General features: G+C 39.5%; 1 protein-coding gene across 1 annotated transcript; it reads left to right on the top strand.

Moving 5' to 3' along the window:
• The first annotated feature begins 290 nt into the window (after positions 1–290).
• NHLRC3 (NHL repeat containing 3) lies at positions 291–13,098 on the top strand. Its single transcript, XM_059144244.1, has 7 exons — positions 291–606; positions 1,051–1,203; positions 1,511–1,658; positions 3,955–4,155; positions 6,350–6,441; positions 9,907–10,019; positions 10,755–13,098. Exons 1-7 carry the CDS (start codon positions 523–525, stop codon positions 11,005–11,007), a joined length of 1,044 nt encoding a protein of 347 aa, XP_059000227.1. The 5' UTR covers positions 291–522; the 3' UTR covers positions 11,008–13,098.
• The last annotated feature ends 559 nt before the right edge of the window (positions 13,099–13,657 follow it).

Here is a 13,657-nt window from a genome sequence, read left to right as displayed (position 1 = left end):
GAGGGGGTCCTGGTGTGGGAACGTAGGTGTTCATGGCGAATGCCTAGATGGCTCTGTATCTGATGCAGCTGAAATCTTTCTCAGAGCTTAAAAGTCACTTTTTCAGCATCACATCTCTATGTCTTGGGTTTGATTATGCTTGACTCTGTTTTCTCAATCTGAATTTTTTTAAAAAAACGAACTCCGAGTGGCTAAGGCATATCTACGGATGCCCTTATTTTTGGCGGACCGGAGAAGTCCGCCGCATGGACCGCCCCAAGGGGAGAAAAGGGGTGGTCAGTGGGGCAGCGCGAGCCACGTGACCCGGGGGCGTAGACCGCGGAACGCTCCCGGAAACCGCTATGCGAGTTCTGACTTTCTTTCGCCCGGGTCTGGTTCTCAAGCCCCGCACATCCAGGGAGGCGGAGTTGGAGCTAGGCCCCTTCGGCTCGGAGGTGGGCGGACGCCGTGTACAGCGAAGAGCCGAGTGGATCTGAGGCAATCTGGTAGCCCCCGGCCGCCTGCGGACCCTGCAGTGCCGTCATGGCGAGATTCTGGGTCTGCCTGGCCGGCGCGGGCTTCTTTCTTGGATTTCTGGTTTTGCATTCGCGTTTGTGTGGCTCCCCGGTGAGTTGAGCAGTGAAGAAATAGCTGTCGGGTGTGTGGATAGCACCATTGAGAGGCGACGCCGCTGTCGTGGGACGGAGGTGGCGGGCCCTGGCTCCCGCACTAGCTTGTCTTTTCCGAAAGCTGCCCCGGAGGCGGAACTGCCGATGTCTTGTTTTGTCTCTTAGTCTTAAAAAGTTTGTATATGCGATCTCGCCATTTCCCCGTTTTCTTTCTTTCCCTAGATCCCACTACATCTTCCAGTAACTTGCGGATTTGTATTGTGATCGCTTTGGTCTTTAGACTTATAAACCCATTTCTTCCGAATCATTTCTGTCCAGCAGTGTCAACGGCTCTGTGCCAGCTGTCAAGGCATGCTTAAAAATAAGACTTTTTTTTTTTTCCTTTCTTTTCTTAACGTAGGGGGTAAACTGAATCTTAATGTTCTGAATTTTTTTTTTTAAGGTGTTAAGGAAATTTGCTTTTCAAATTTCCTGGAGAACCAAGGAAATTCCTTACCGGCTGGATGTGGGTTGGCCTAAGCATTCAGAGTATTTTACTGGAGCAACATTTTGTGTTGCAATTGACTCCCTCAGCGGATTGGTTTACATAGCTCAGGTTAGTAAAATTGGAATTTAGAAGAAAAAAATATGAACACAAACGAAGCAGTTTTTTCTTGTTTTGCTGTACTAAGTAGCCATATGTTTTTATATTATGTTAATTGTGAAGTTTGTTTTTTTGAGTTGGTTTTAAGTAAATACTTAGATTTTGAATGTAGTAGATATTAATATTGTTAGGTTTTGAAGCTCTTTTTTTAAGCATTAAATTTCTTGATTAACCTTCAATTTTTGTTTCTGTCTACCAAAATAAAGATTACTTTCTAAAAACTGATCCTATCTAAGCAGTTATTTTTATATGCCTTCAGAGAGGGGATAACATCCCAAAGGTATTAGTGTTCACAGAGGATGGATATTTCCTACGATCCTGGAATTACACAGTTGACACACCTCATGGTATATTTGCAGCCAGTACACTACATGAACAGTCTGTCTGGATCACGGATGTAGGAAGTGGTATGTGTAGTAATATCTATTAAATTCTCTTGCTAGAAATCATATTTTTGCCCATGTTCTTGCTTGTACGCTTTAAAATCAAGAGTTGCTACATCTAATTGTAATCTCTTTAATGATTTATCAAATCACTTGTTTCTAAAAACCTCTATGTTACACTTCTGTAGAGTCAAGATATTTAACAGGGAGGTTATAATTATTACGGTTTTTACTTTTACTTGTCAAGGGACTTTTCCTCTTTAAATCATCAGTTGTGACACCATACTGGCAGGGATCATTTTTATAATTTGTTAAAGCATCAGTTGCTTTTCCCAGGTTAAAATTCTCAATCTCTTCTCTGAAGTCCCCAAATAGCAATCTCTGAAGGTTAATGAATGGAGTCCTTGTCTTATTTTCCTTTACCCTTTATCTTTCAAAAGAAATTCTGCTAAGAAACCAGAACTACTTTGTTGCCCAAAATGCAAGATTTGCAGAAACTGCGGATGTTAATGTTTCTGAAATCCTACCTACTGCAGCATGTCTGCAATCTTCTTCCACCGAATACTTTTTATTTATTTATTTATTTATTTATTTGACAGAGAGAGCAAGAGAGCACAAGCAGGCAGAGCAGCAGAGGGAGAGAGAGAAGCAGGCTCCCCATGGAGCAGGGAACCCGATGCGGGGCTCAATCCCAGGACCCTGGGATCATGACCTGAGCCGAAGGCAGTTGCTTAACCAACTGAGCCACCCAGGCACCCCCCACCGAATACTTTTAATAGAATGTGTTGCAAATCAAAGTAGGGACAGCTGGGTTTATAGCTCTGGGTATTTTCAGAGATAGCTGTTTGCATATTCTTGTGGCTTAAGACAGTATCAGAGATAACCTGGCATTATTATCACAGGATCTCAGGAATGATTGGGATCATAAAGACAGTCTTCCTAGTATTCTTTGGCCCACTTACATTCAGGGCTTGAAGGACATTCTGTTTCTTCATTTCTGGCTAATTCAGATAACATTTTGGAGTTAATGAACTCTCAGTTTTTGTTAGAAGTGCCATTACCAGTTCTTCTCAGAACCCAAGAGCCTCACCCGATTCATTACTTTCCAGATGTATTTTGGATGATAAAATTCCAGTTAAACAAAAAATTGAGATTACCTCCGAGATCCTTGTAATGTTATAATGAAATGTGACTATTTTGACTTCTTTTTTCCCCAGGACTCACTGTTAAAGGCCTTTACTTTTTAATTTATTCCGTTCATGTGATCGTTTTTTTCATGACTTATTCATTCTTTCCGTTAAAGGGTTTCTCATGAACAGATCTATATTTATATTCCTTCCCAGTTTTTGAAGAAATACATTCCCTTTACTAAAAATATGGCTGTAAATGAGCCTTGAAAACATAACAGAGCAATGTTACATACTGGTCTTCCGGTTTTTGCCAACTCTTTAGAAATTTTGAAGGTTGCTTTCGTTAACAATATTTTGTTCTCTTATTGCTACAAATTATCTCAAGCATTCAAATCAGGTATAACTATAAATCTTTTTTAAGATGGAGCTGTAATTCGGGTTGATTCACTTTATTTCCAGTGAGTTCAGTGTATCCAGTATATCTTCTGCATGCCTATTTGTTAGTTTGGTCTTGGTATGACTTCAGGTTGATTTCTGTTAACCACATTATGGTTTTTTCTTAATTATTAATATTGTACTTTATATTTTTGCTTGTGAGATAATTTTAATTCAAGTCTTGATATAAGTGAGAAAATACATTAGTGATTTGGAAAGATTTCATCTCTTAGGAAAAAAAGTTAATGGGTCGAGTTTTGAATTTGTTTCTACTATGAGAAAGTATAGTTTTAAAAAACATGTGTTGTAGTGAACTTTTTTGTTGACCTACTAAAATTTGAGATCTGCACATGATTGACTAAAATAATGATTTCCAAACATAAATTCCTTTTCTAGTTCCTTCTTCCTTTCTTTTTATAAGGTCATACTGTTGTTATGATTACAAAAGAAAATTTGCAAAAGAATACAAAAGAATAATTTAACATCATGAGCTTTCTGTATAAGGAGTCAGGTGTTTTGGTTTTATTTGAATTTAGAATGTACTTATTTTGGAGTACTTGAATTTTAATCATGACAGATTTGGTTGTAACTAATGAAGACGCTTTATTGCTTGTGAAATACAGCATTTAATTATATGAGCCTATTAACTTTTTATTATTGTCTAATTCACTAAATTCTTGCTCTGTGCTTACTTGAAAAATGTGAATAGTTGGACAGTGGTTATATTTGTGACATGTGCATGTTTTTCTTTAAAGGATCTTACGGTCATACTATTAAAAAATACAATTCCTTTGGTGATCTTGTTCAAGTCTTGGGTACCCCAGGCAAAAAAGGCACCAGTTTGAATCCCCTGCAATTTGATAATCCTGCAGAATTATATGTAGACGACACAGGAGATATTTACATTGTGGATGGAGATGGAGGATTGAATAACAGATTGATCAAATTGTCCCAAGGTACATGGCTTCCATGGTATCATAAGAATGTTATTTAATAAGTTGGATGTGTTTAATTTGTTCAGTACTTGGTATAATATTGTAACATATCTGTGTGTGTATTTTTTAAGAGAGAGAGAGTATAATCGGGGAATTGGGGAGGGCAGGGGGAGAGGGAGAGAGAGAATCTTCAGTAGGCTCCATGCCCAGCAAGGAGCCTGACACAGGTCTCCATCTCACGACCCTTGAGATAATGACCTGAGCCAAAATGTAGCTGGACATTTAACTGACTGAGCCCACTCAGATGCCCCTACAACTATTCTGTATTGTATTGTATATGAAGCTGTGTGTAACGGGCTTGAGTTGGATGTGTGGGATGGCTAATAATAAATGATTCTGATAATAAGCTTGCTTATTTTTCAAAAGCTAGGTGTTTCCTTTGAATTAAACTGGAGGCAGTTTGGGAATTTATAGTGGGCTGAAGAAGTAAGTGTTTATTCTATCCAGTTAAGAAAGACAAGTTTAGGAACCCGGCATCCCAGAGCTGAGATACCCTTCGTTTGATTGATCAGCTAAAGTTTCATTGTATTTATTGCTCTGTGTTCTCAGTAGTATTCTAGGTGCAGGTCTATTTCAGTTGAAACCACTAAATGCTAACCTATGGTATTGATTGTTAAAGTAAAATAAGATTAGGAGAAGGAGGAAAGTGTTCATAAAGCAAGTGGTTCTTGAACTAAACTGGTTTTGGTGGGAAAAGAAGAGGTGGGGGAGAGGCATTTACAAGGCTCTATCACACAAGGTCTCCAGGTAATTAACAAGTCGTCTAGGAGGGGAGATTAGGATGTAATTTTGGAAGAGTAAAAAATAAGATTTGGAATGTTCTTGGAGGTTTACCTAAGAATTTTAAAGCCATAATTTTGCTTTTAAAATGTCTTGAGGTTTTTTTAGGAAAGTGATATTATAGAAGCAGGGTTTTTATAAGACTCCGTACTGTATCAGGATATATTTGCAGTAAGCTTTGTCATTTGGAAAGAGCATAGATTCATACATGGAGGTTATGTAGTCAACTTATTACCCAGTAACTAAGTTTGGTTGGTGATAGTTAAAGGAAGGTGAAGTGCAGATAAAGCAAGAATCAGAAAAATGATTAAAGAAACAACCAAACTCAGGAGACAGATTGAACACAGGTATATTGGTTTCTTATGGCTGCTATAAAAAATTGCCACAAACTGGATAGCTTAAATATAAATTTATTCTCTCACATTTTTGGAATTCAGAAGTCTGAAATCTTTTTTTTTTTTTTTAAGATTTTATTTATTTATTTGACACAGAGAGATCATAAGCAGGCAGAGCAGCAGGCAGAGAGGGGTGGGAGAAAGCAGGCACCCTGCTGAGCAGAGAGCCCAATGTGGGGCTCAATCCCAGGACCCTGAGATCATGACCTGAGCTGAAGGCAGAGGCTTAACCCACTGAGCCACCAGGCACCTCTAGAAATCTGATTTCTATAGGCCTGGCCCTACTCCCTCTAATGGCACTAGGGGAGAATCCCTCTTTGCCTCTTGCAGCTTCTCATGGTTCTAGACATTGCTTGGTTTGTGGCAGCATATCTAGTCTCTGCCCCAACTTCAGATGGCAGCCTTCTGTGCGTCTCTGTGTCTCAAAACTCCCTCTCCCTTCTCTTACAAGAACACTAGACATTGGACTGAGGGTCCATCTAAATTTAGGATTTGTCTCATCACAAGATCCATAACTTAATACATCTGCAAAAGTCAGTGACCAATAAAGTCAAATTCACAGGTACAGGAGTATCTATGAGTTGGATATATCTTTTGGGGTAGACATACAATTCAGCCTACAACAGGGATAAATGAGGGAGACAGACTATAAAAATGTAATGAGGATTTTTAAGCTCACAGGAATTGTAATACGAAGTAACAGAATAGTTGGGAAGGGAGACACTGACGTGAATCACACACAGTGGTTTTGAGTGATGAAACACTCAAGTGAAGATAGTAAAGAAGTCGATTGAAATGGAATTTTGGCAGGGGGCATAAAGCATAAGAATTAGGCAAACTGCTCAATACACAGCCAAAAAAGCATAATCATTTGGGGGTATGATTGAATAATTATTTGCAACTTGAGACATAAGCTATATCACGCAAATGTACAAGGTAGTGTATATGTTACTCTGACCAACTGTATTTGCCATTGTCAGATTTTATGATGCTTTGGCTACATGGAGAACGTGGGACGGGGCCTGCTAAGTTCAACATCCCTCACAGTGTTACTCTTGATTCATCTGGTCGGGTAAAAATACACTGTCATTGTGTATGGAACTGTGTGTCTGAGAGTGTGAGAGTGTGTGTGTGTGTATGTGTGTGTGTGTACACACCTCTCTGTTTATGGATCTTGGTGCACATGTGTGTCTGGTCATCTGACTATGAATGTTTGTGGTTTTCTATACCTGGGTGGGTCTGGGCGTTTCTTCTGGGGCTGGGTATACCCACATACTCTTAAAAAATGTCTAGTCCTATAATAAAGAGAGTTCCCAAATTATTTAGAAATGAACAAAATAGGGGCGCCTGGGTGGCTCAGTGGGTTAAGCCGCTGCCTTCGGCTCAGGTCATGATCTCAGGGTCCTGGGATCGAGTCCCGCGTGGGGCTCTCTGCTCAGCAGGGAGCCTGCTTTCTTCTCTCTCTCTCTCTCTGCCTGCCTCTCAGTGTACTTGTAATTTCTCTCTGTCAAATAAATAAATAAAATCTTTAAAAAAAATAAAAAAAGAAATGAACAAAATAGATTTCCTGAGTCACTTTAAGGTAGAAGGAACAAATAATGGAGTAGAACATAAGTTACCTGAAAAAGGAAAGAGTTGCCTTTCTACTAAAAAACTACTAGGATGGGCACCTGGGTGGCTCAGTGGGTTAAGCCTCTGCCTTCGGCTGAGGTCATGGTCTCAGGGTCCTGGGATCAAGCCCCACATCGGGCTCTCTACTCAGCAGGGAGCCCACTTTCCCCTCTCCCTCTGTCTGCCTCTCTGCCTGCTTCTTGTGATCTCTCTCTCTGTTAAATAAATAAATAAAATCTTCAAAAAAAAAGAAAACTAGGAGTGTTTGAATGTGTTTTTAATTTTAGAATTAAAATAATTCTAGAATATGTTGATCAAAAGGGAGATGGGAGAGATTAATCTTGGAGGCTTGAAAATGAGAGCTACCCAGGTAACTTTGACTGGCTCCACTCTGGGGAACAGAAAGCTGTAACTGACACATTTCAACCCATTTATTTTTTCCCCCTCCTATCCACTACTACCTCCTTTGCTTTTATACACCTTTAAGCATATATACCACTTCTTTGGGGTTACTTTCCTATGACCAAACCCCTACCCCAAATGTTTTATATTAATTTCTCCTTCTGTTTTCCTATAGTATCCTATACTTCCCCATTACAGTAATAATCACACTATAATATAATCAATCATTGTCTCCCTTAACAGAATGTAGGCTGTAGGAGGGCGTATAATGAATCTCTTTTGCTTTATATCTCGGTGCCTGGCACATAGTAGTCTTCTTATGAGTAACTGTTAGGTGACTAAATGTCTTGTTGTAGGATGGATGCATCAGACTATCTTGGCTTCATACCATTAGAAATTTAATCCATTTCTACTTCTGATTCTGTGTTGAGCACACAACCTTTTTTTTTTTTTTTTTAAGATTTTATTTATTTGACAAACAGAGATCACAAGTAGGCAGAGAGAGAGGGGGAAGCAGACTCCTCGCTGAGTAGAGAGTGTGTGGGGCTTGATCCCAGGACGCTGGGATCATGACCTGAGCCGAACGCAGAGGCTTTAATCCACTGAGCCACCCAGGGGCCCCGAGCACACAACCTTTTGATTGTGATTGGCTTACATGTAAACAAAGTGAGATTGTTTTGATCATAAAATCTTCAGGTATTTCCCATTGTAGATAGGAAGATAGCTGAACCTGTGAATTTTGTCTCTGAATGGGGAGGTAAAAAGTTGGAATTCTGGTTTAAACACATTACCCTCCTGTGCCTGGTTAAATACTTCCTTCTTAAAGTAAGAATATGATCAAGTTTCTGAGCAGACAGGACCTAGACCCAGGTGAATTCTCCACGGTAGTAAGTGCCCTTTGAGAAAGCTTGGAGAACATTTGATGGGGCTACTCTGGCATTACTGAATGATGGATAACGATGGTGTTCACTTCTGCACACTGTGTTTTAACAACAGTCATTGCCATTCAGAGCATTTTACATGATCAACTCATTTAATCATCACCCCAGTCCTATATGAAATGTTAATTAGCTCCAGAGCTGAACTTGCTGCTGGTTTTTGTTTTCTTTTGTTTTTTAAAGATTTATTTATTTATTTATTTGAGCAACCAAAAGTGTGTGCATGTGCCAGTTGGGGTAGGGACAGAGGGAGAGGGAGAAAGAAAATCTCAAGCAGACTCCCTGCTGAGTGTGGAGCCCAGTACAGGGTTTGATCTCACAGTCCTGTGGATCATGACCTGACCTTGGGGGCTTAACTACGTGAGCCACCCAGGTGTTCCTGCTATTGTTTCTTAAACAAGATTTCTCATAATCAAAATCTGTTCAGTAGGAAAGATAATGCTAACCGTCTAAAATATTCAATCCTAGGGTCGAAACTGTATTTCTTTGGTTACCCGTCTAAGGCATAATCCCAAAATCTTTAAGAAAATCCATCCTTATTAAAGAATCTTGAATCAGGGAATGATCTTGAAAATTACCTTACTTAGGGATCAACACTCTTTCTGAAGTAATACAGTGAGTCTTTATTTGTTTCTTGTTGTAGATGAATTTAGTGGCTACTAAAACTCATAGGCATTGACAGATAGTCAGGGTTACCCTGAAGAAATAGTCCCTGAATCCATGAACCCTAGAAATCCAAAAATCCTCAAAGGAGGACTTGGAGTTAAGCAGGGCTGGCCCACCCTTCCAGTCCATTCTTACATACCCTTCTACAATCCTAGCCTCATGTCAGAAAATCATTTTGCTGTATGTATGCTGTAGGTTGCATATGTCAAATATGGTGCATGAAATGTCATTTAGGGTGTATCTACTTTCCTGTCTCATAACAACAGTTTGCTTAATAACTTGTTCCAGCCTACAGCAAAACGAAATTAAACCTGTTGTTAGCTTCCTGGCATTCTTGGATACTACTAAAATCTTCTAAGCACCCTCTTTCGGTGGGTGGTTTGGCACTTCGGACATTCCTTGGTAGATAGCAGGTAGACATTCAGTGATACTGCTGTAGGAATGAATACCTACCACCCCCCCCCCCCCCCCCCCAGGAACTAGGCTGCGTTGCTTTGTCTTTGTCTTCTAATGAATGGGATGGCAGAACTCAGTGGGACAGAGAATTCCTGTTGGAGTAATGAGTAAATTCTCTTGCTTCTCAATACTGTGCTAATCCTCTGCATCACAAGAGAAGACTCCAGTTTTTTTTAGTTATTCAGATGTTTGGTAGAGCAAACAGAGCATTAAGTGTGGGCTTTGGGTTAAGACAGGTGGCTGAAAGTGGCTCTCCTACTTACTATAAACTCACTTCCAACTACAATTTCCTGTCTAAAGACAGGGCTTTCAGTACCTTCTCTTTTAGGTTCTCTGACAACTAAATGAGATGATGTATGTGAAACTAATGGAAATAAACATCCTTCCCATACCTCTCCCCTTCTGTTTTCTTTCTCATTTATGATATGGATCTTTTCCAAGAAATACTTTTTTTGGGTTCTCAGGTGTGGGTTGCTGACCGAGGAAATAAAAGAATTCAAGTATTTGATAAAGACACCGGGGAGTGGTTAGGAGCATGGGATAATTGTTTCACAGAAGAGGGACCTTCTTCAGTCAGGTAAATTTTTTTTTCCTTTAAAGACGCTCCTTTTATTAGGTGGGTGGGGGATGGGCGGAATGAGGGATGGGCCTGAAGGAGGACACTTGTGATGAGCACTGGGTGTTCTATGCAAGTGATGGATCACTAAATTCTCCCCCAGAAACTAATACTACACTTTATGTTAACTAACTACAATTTAAATAAAATGTTGAAAGGAAAAAAAAAAGCTTGTTTTATTTGGTGTATGTTCATTTCTTTGAAGAGCTAGCTGAAAGGTCAAAATACTATTAATTTTCGACAGGTGAAAAGGGGGCAGAACCAAGTATGCAGAGAACATGTAATGGTATTTTAAATCCCAAGCAGAGTGAAAGAGGTTCAGCTCCCCATGCACTGCAGGACCCAGGTCTCAGAGATAACATATGCTGGACCTCCTACAGCCTTCACCCTTGAGATACGTGTGATGATTTTTTTAAACGTAGAATGAAAATAGAAATCTTGAGTCTGTAGTGTCAGCCCAGCACAGACTCTCCGTTGATTTCATTTTGTGTGGTTCTCATGTATTGTTTTTGTTTGTTGAAACTGCTCTTTGGCTGTGTTTACTATCACAAATCTGTAAGTTCTCCTTGAAAGCATCTTTCAGCAAGTAGAGGAGTCTAGTGTTGTTTAGCGCCACAGGGGATAAAAATGTTTGAGAAAGTCAACATTTTAATTGATTCTGCATACATTTATTCTGTAAAATGTCTTTTTCCTTAGATTTACTCCTGATGGAAAGTACGTGATTGTAGCCCAGCTGAACCTTAGCAGGCTCTTACTGGCAGCGGCGCCTCCAGTGGGAAGCATTGGCAACTGTTCTGTGATCAGCACAATCCAACTAGCAGATCAGGTTCTACCGCATCTCTTAGATGTCAGTGGAAAGACAGGAGCAATCTATGTAGCAGAAATTGGAGCAAAGCAAGTACAAAAATACGTCCCTATGAACAGCTACTTTCCTTCATTCGGTTCATAATGTTTCCTTTCGTGGAGAGTTCAGATTCTCAAATTCATTGTGAAATTCTTACAAATAATGTTCAAGCATAAGAATGTGTTTCTTTATTTTTCTGTGATCTGGCGAGAAAAATTTGTTTTTATATCATGTTGCTCTTTTTGTGACTTGGTTTTACTTGTAAGTGCATAAGGATGTTTTAACGAAGGAAACGTAACACTAAAAAAATGAGGTAGAAAAGAAGGACTAAGATTGTAACCTGGGTATTTGCCCTGGGAGACTTATTTTCCCTGAGGGGAAGAGGGAAAGGAATAAAAATGGGTTTTGTAGGATACATTGAATTTCATGTGAAGAACTGCAGACCTCAAATTTGTTCACCTTATACAAAATGTACATTTTGAGAGATCGAGTCAGATGGGTTCTTGATTAACGAGGACCCACAGGATGCTAGCTCCTACAGATTCAGAGATGAAGCTGCAGGGTTAGCTTTGTGTGCCTTTTCTGGAGCTTGTAGTCCGGTGGGGAGACAAGTGTGCAAACTGCTGTAACAGTGACAGCAAGGCTTAAGTGTAGCAGGACTTTTGGGAGTAGGAACATTACTTCTGACTGAGGAAATCCTGGAGATTTTGCCAGGAAAGTCCATTTGAGCTCCAACTTCAAAAACTGAAGAGGGGAAAACAACCTGGGCCAAGTGGAGGAGTTGTAAAAAGTTACAGACTTGCTGGGAGCTTTGATAAGCTTGCTTTTAAAAGCCCATCTTGGCTTGGGTCCTTTAGCTGTGAGATACGTAATCTCAACCTCTTAATGTCGGAATAAAACAACAGGCGTTTAAGCACTTTACTGAAAGGGATCTTTACAAGTATTTACTGCAATTTTTTTTTTTTTAATTAAAGGTAGCAGTAAAAATAGGGTCTGTCTTCAGTGCCTCTTCCTATTTCTCTTTTTCTTTCTCTTTTTTTCCCTTCTTTTCTTTCTTCTTTTTGTTAAACATGTACTCAGTTCATTCCTGACATCTGTCTACCTCAAAGAAGTTTTGGAATTATTTATATGGGGATGTGCACTGAATACTTCGCACTATTAAGGTGAATAATATCTTACCTTTCTGCCCCTTTGGTTTTAATATTTGCTTCCCAGTGAAGACCATCTTTTCAGTTTTTTTTCTCGTTTGTTCTCAGTTTTGGTTGAACCTAGCCATATGATATTCTTTTGGGTCATTCCTCCCTGTGTCTTATATCCATCTCCCTTTTTATCCTGTTCTTGCACTGCAAGCCATAAAGCATGTGAGAAATCCTGAGCTGCCTTTCCCATCACTCATTATGGCTGCTGTCTGTTTTGCAGACTGCAGGAAATTCACTGTTTAGATGCTTGGATCATATCTTGATGCAATTAGGAAGGTAAATCAGCCAACAGGAAACTTTTCCATGTTCCAAGGCCTTTGATAAGTATGTTTGTGCCACTGATCAAGCTGTACGATCTTAAATGAGTCATCTTAGTTTTTCTCTTTAGTAAAAATTCCTCCTCCAATAATGCTGTTAGGATCAGATGTACAACAGACACAAATGTGCCCTCTGAAATATATAGCTTTGAGTACTTCAGAGTACTTTGAGTTCTCTGAAATACAGATTATATATATACTCCAAAATATAGCTTCAAAATTCTTAACAAAGTTCCTTCTAAATGTGCCATTTACCTGATACCAACTATCAAGTCTGCCTGAATTTTGAGTTTATTGGTTTTTTCCAGAATTTATTCTCCTGAACTTTATGCAGCTTAACCAATATAGTAAATTTATTTGTATAAAAGAAAGTGATTTGAGGGTTTTGTTTTGTTTTGTCTTTAAGCGAGGACGAGAAATCCAAATGTCTCTTAGGAATGCAGGTTAGGTAAGCTGATCTTATCCTTTTAAAAATGTTATATTTAACCATGTTTTATACTGGTGTCCTATAAAACTTGCTGAAAATTTTGTTGCCATATGTCTTGCTAGAACTGTCTATCAGTATTCCTGTAATCATAGTATTTCACTTTTTTCCTTTGGATTAATTGACTAAATGAGAAAATGTCTTCTCTTGTCGTTTAAAAGATAACAAATTAAATTTTTGGAAAGAAAAGACAATATTCTCTGGCTCTCTATTTAATGTTGAATTTTATTGTTATAAAAGCAGTTTATAACTTCTTACCCCGCTGAAGAGTTTCAGCAACCCTGAGTCACAGGCTGGCGCTGAGAGAATATCCTCCTTCATTCGTATGTAAAGTGTAGGCTGATGCGCATTTTGTTAGAGGTCCCTCGGAAGTCTTAGCAAAAACAGCCTGGCTGACGTGGGGGTGGGTGCAAATGATAGTGTTGCTAGCTAACTCCACGTATTTTTGCACTGGAAGTGGAACCGCTTTGTGCCTCCACTTTCAAAATCTATTGAGGGGTGTGTGTGGTGGGCTGGGGTGGGTGGGGGTGGGGCAGCTTCTAAATTGGAAAACCGAAAGGAAGGCTGGAGGTATCTTCCCAGCCTCCACTGTGACATCGGGTCTCTACAGTGGAATGTTTGTGTCCTCGGAGAAAACCTATGTGCAGTCTGATGTCAGCTTAGAAAACCCATATAATTTGTGCTTAGGTCACTTAACAGATTCAAAGACTGCTTCAAGCAATGTGGCTGTCGGGCTAAATAAAGGCACTCAAGTC

This window comes from Mustela lutreola, chromosome 13, assembly GCF_030435805.1.
Source record: "Mustela lutreola isolate mMusLut2 chromosome 13, mMusLut2.pri, whole genome shotgun sequence".
Taxonomy (NCBI): Eukaryota; Metazoa; Chordata; class Mammalia; order Carnivora; family Mustelidae; genus Mustela; species Mustela lutreola.
Note: the sequence above shows the minus strand (reverse complement) of the source record. Positions and strands in the feature narration are given on the sequence as shown.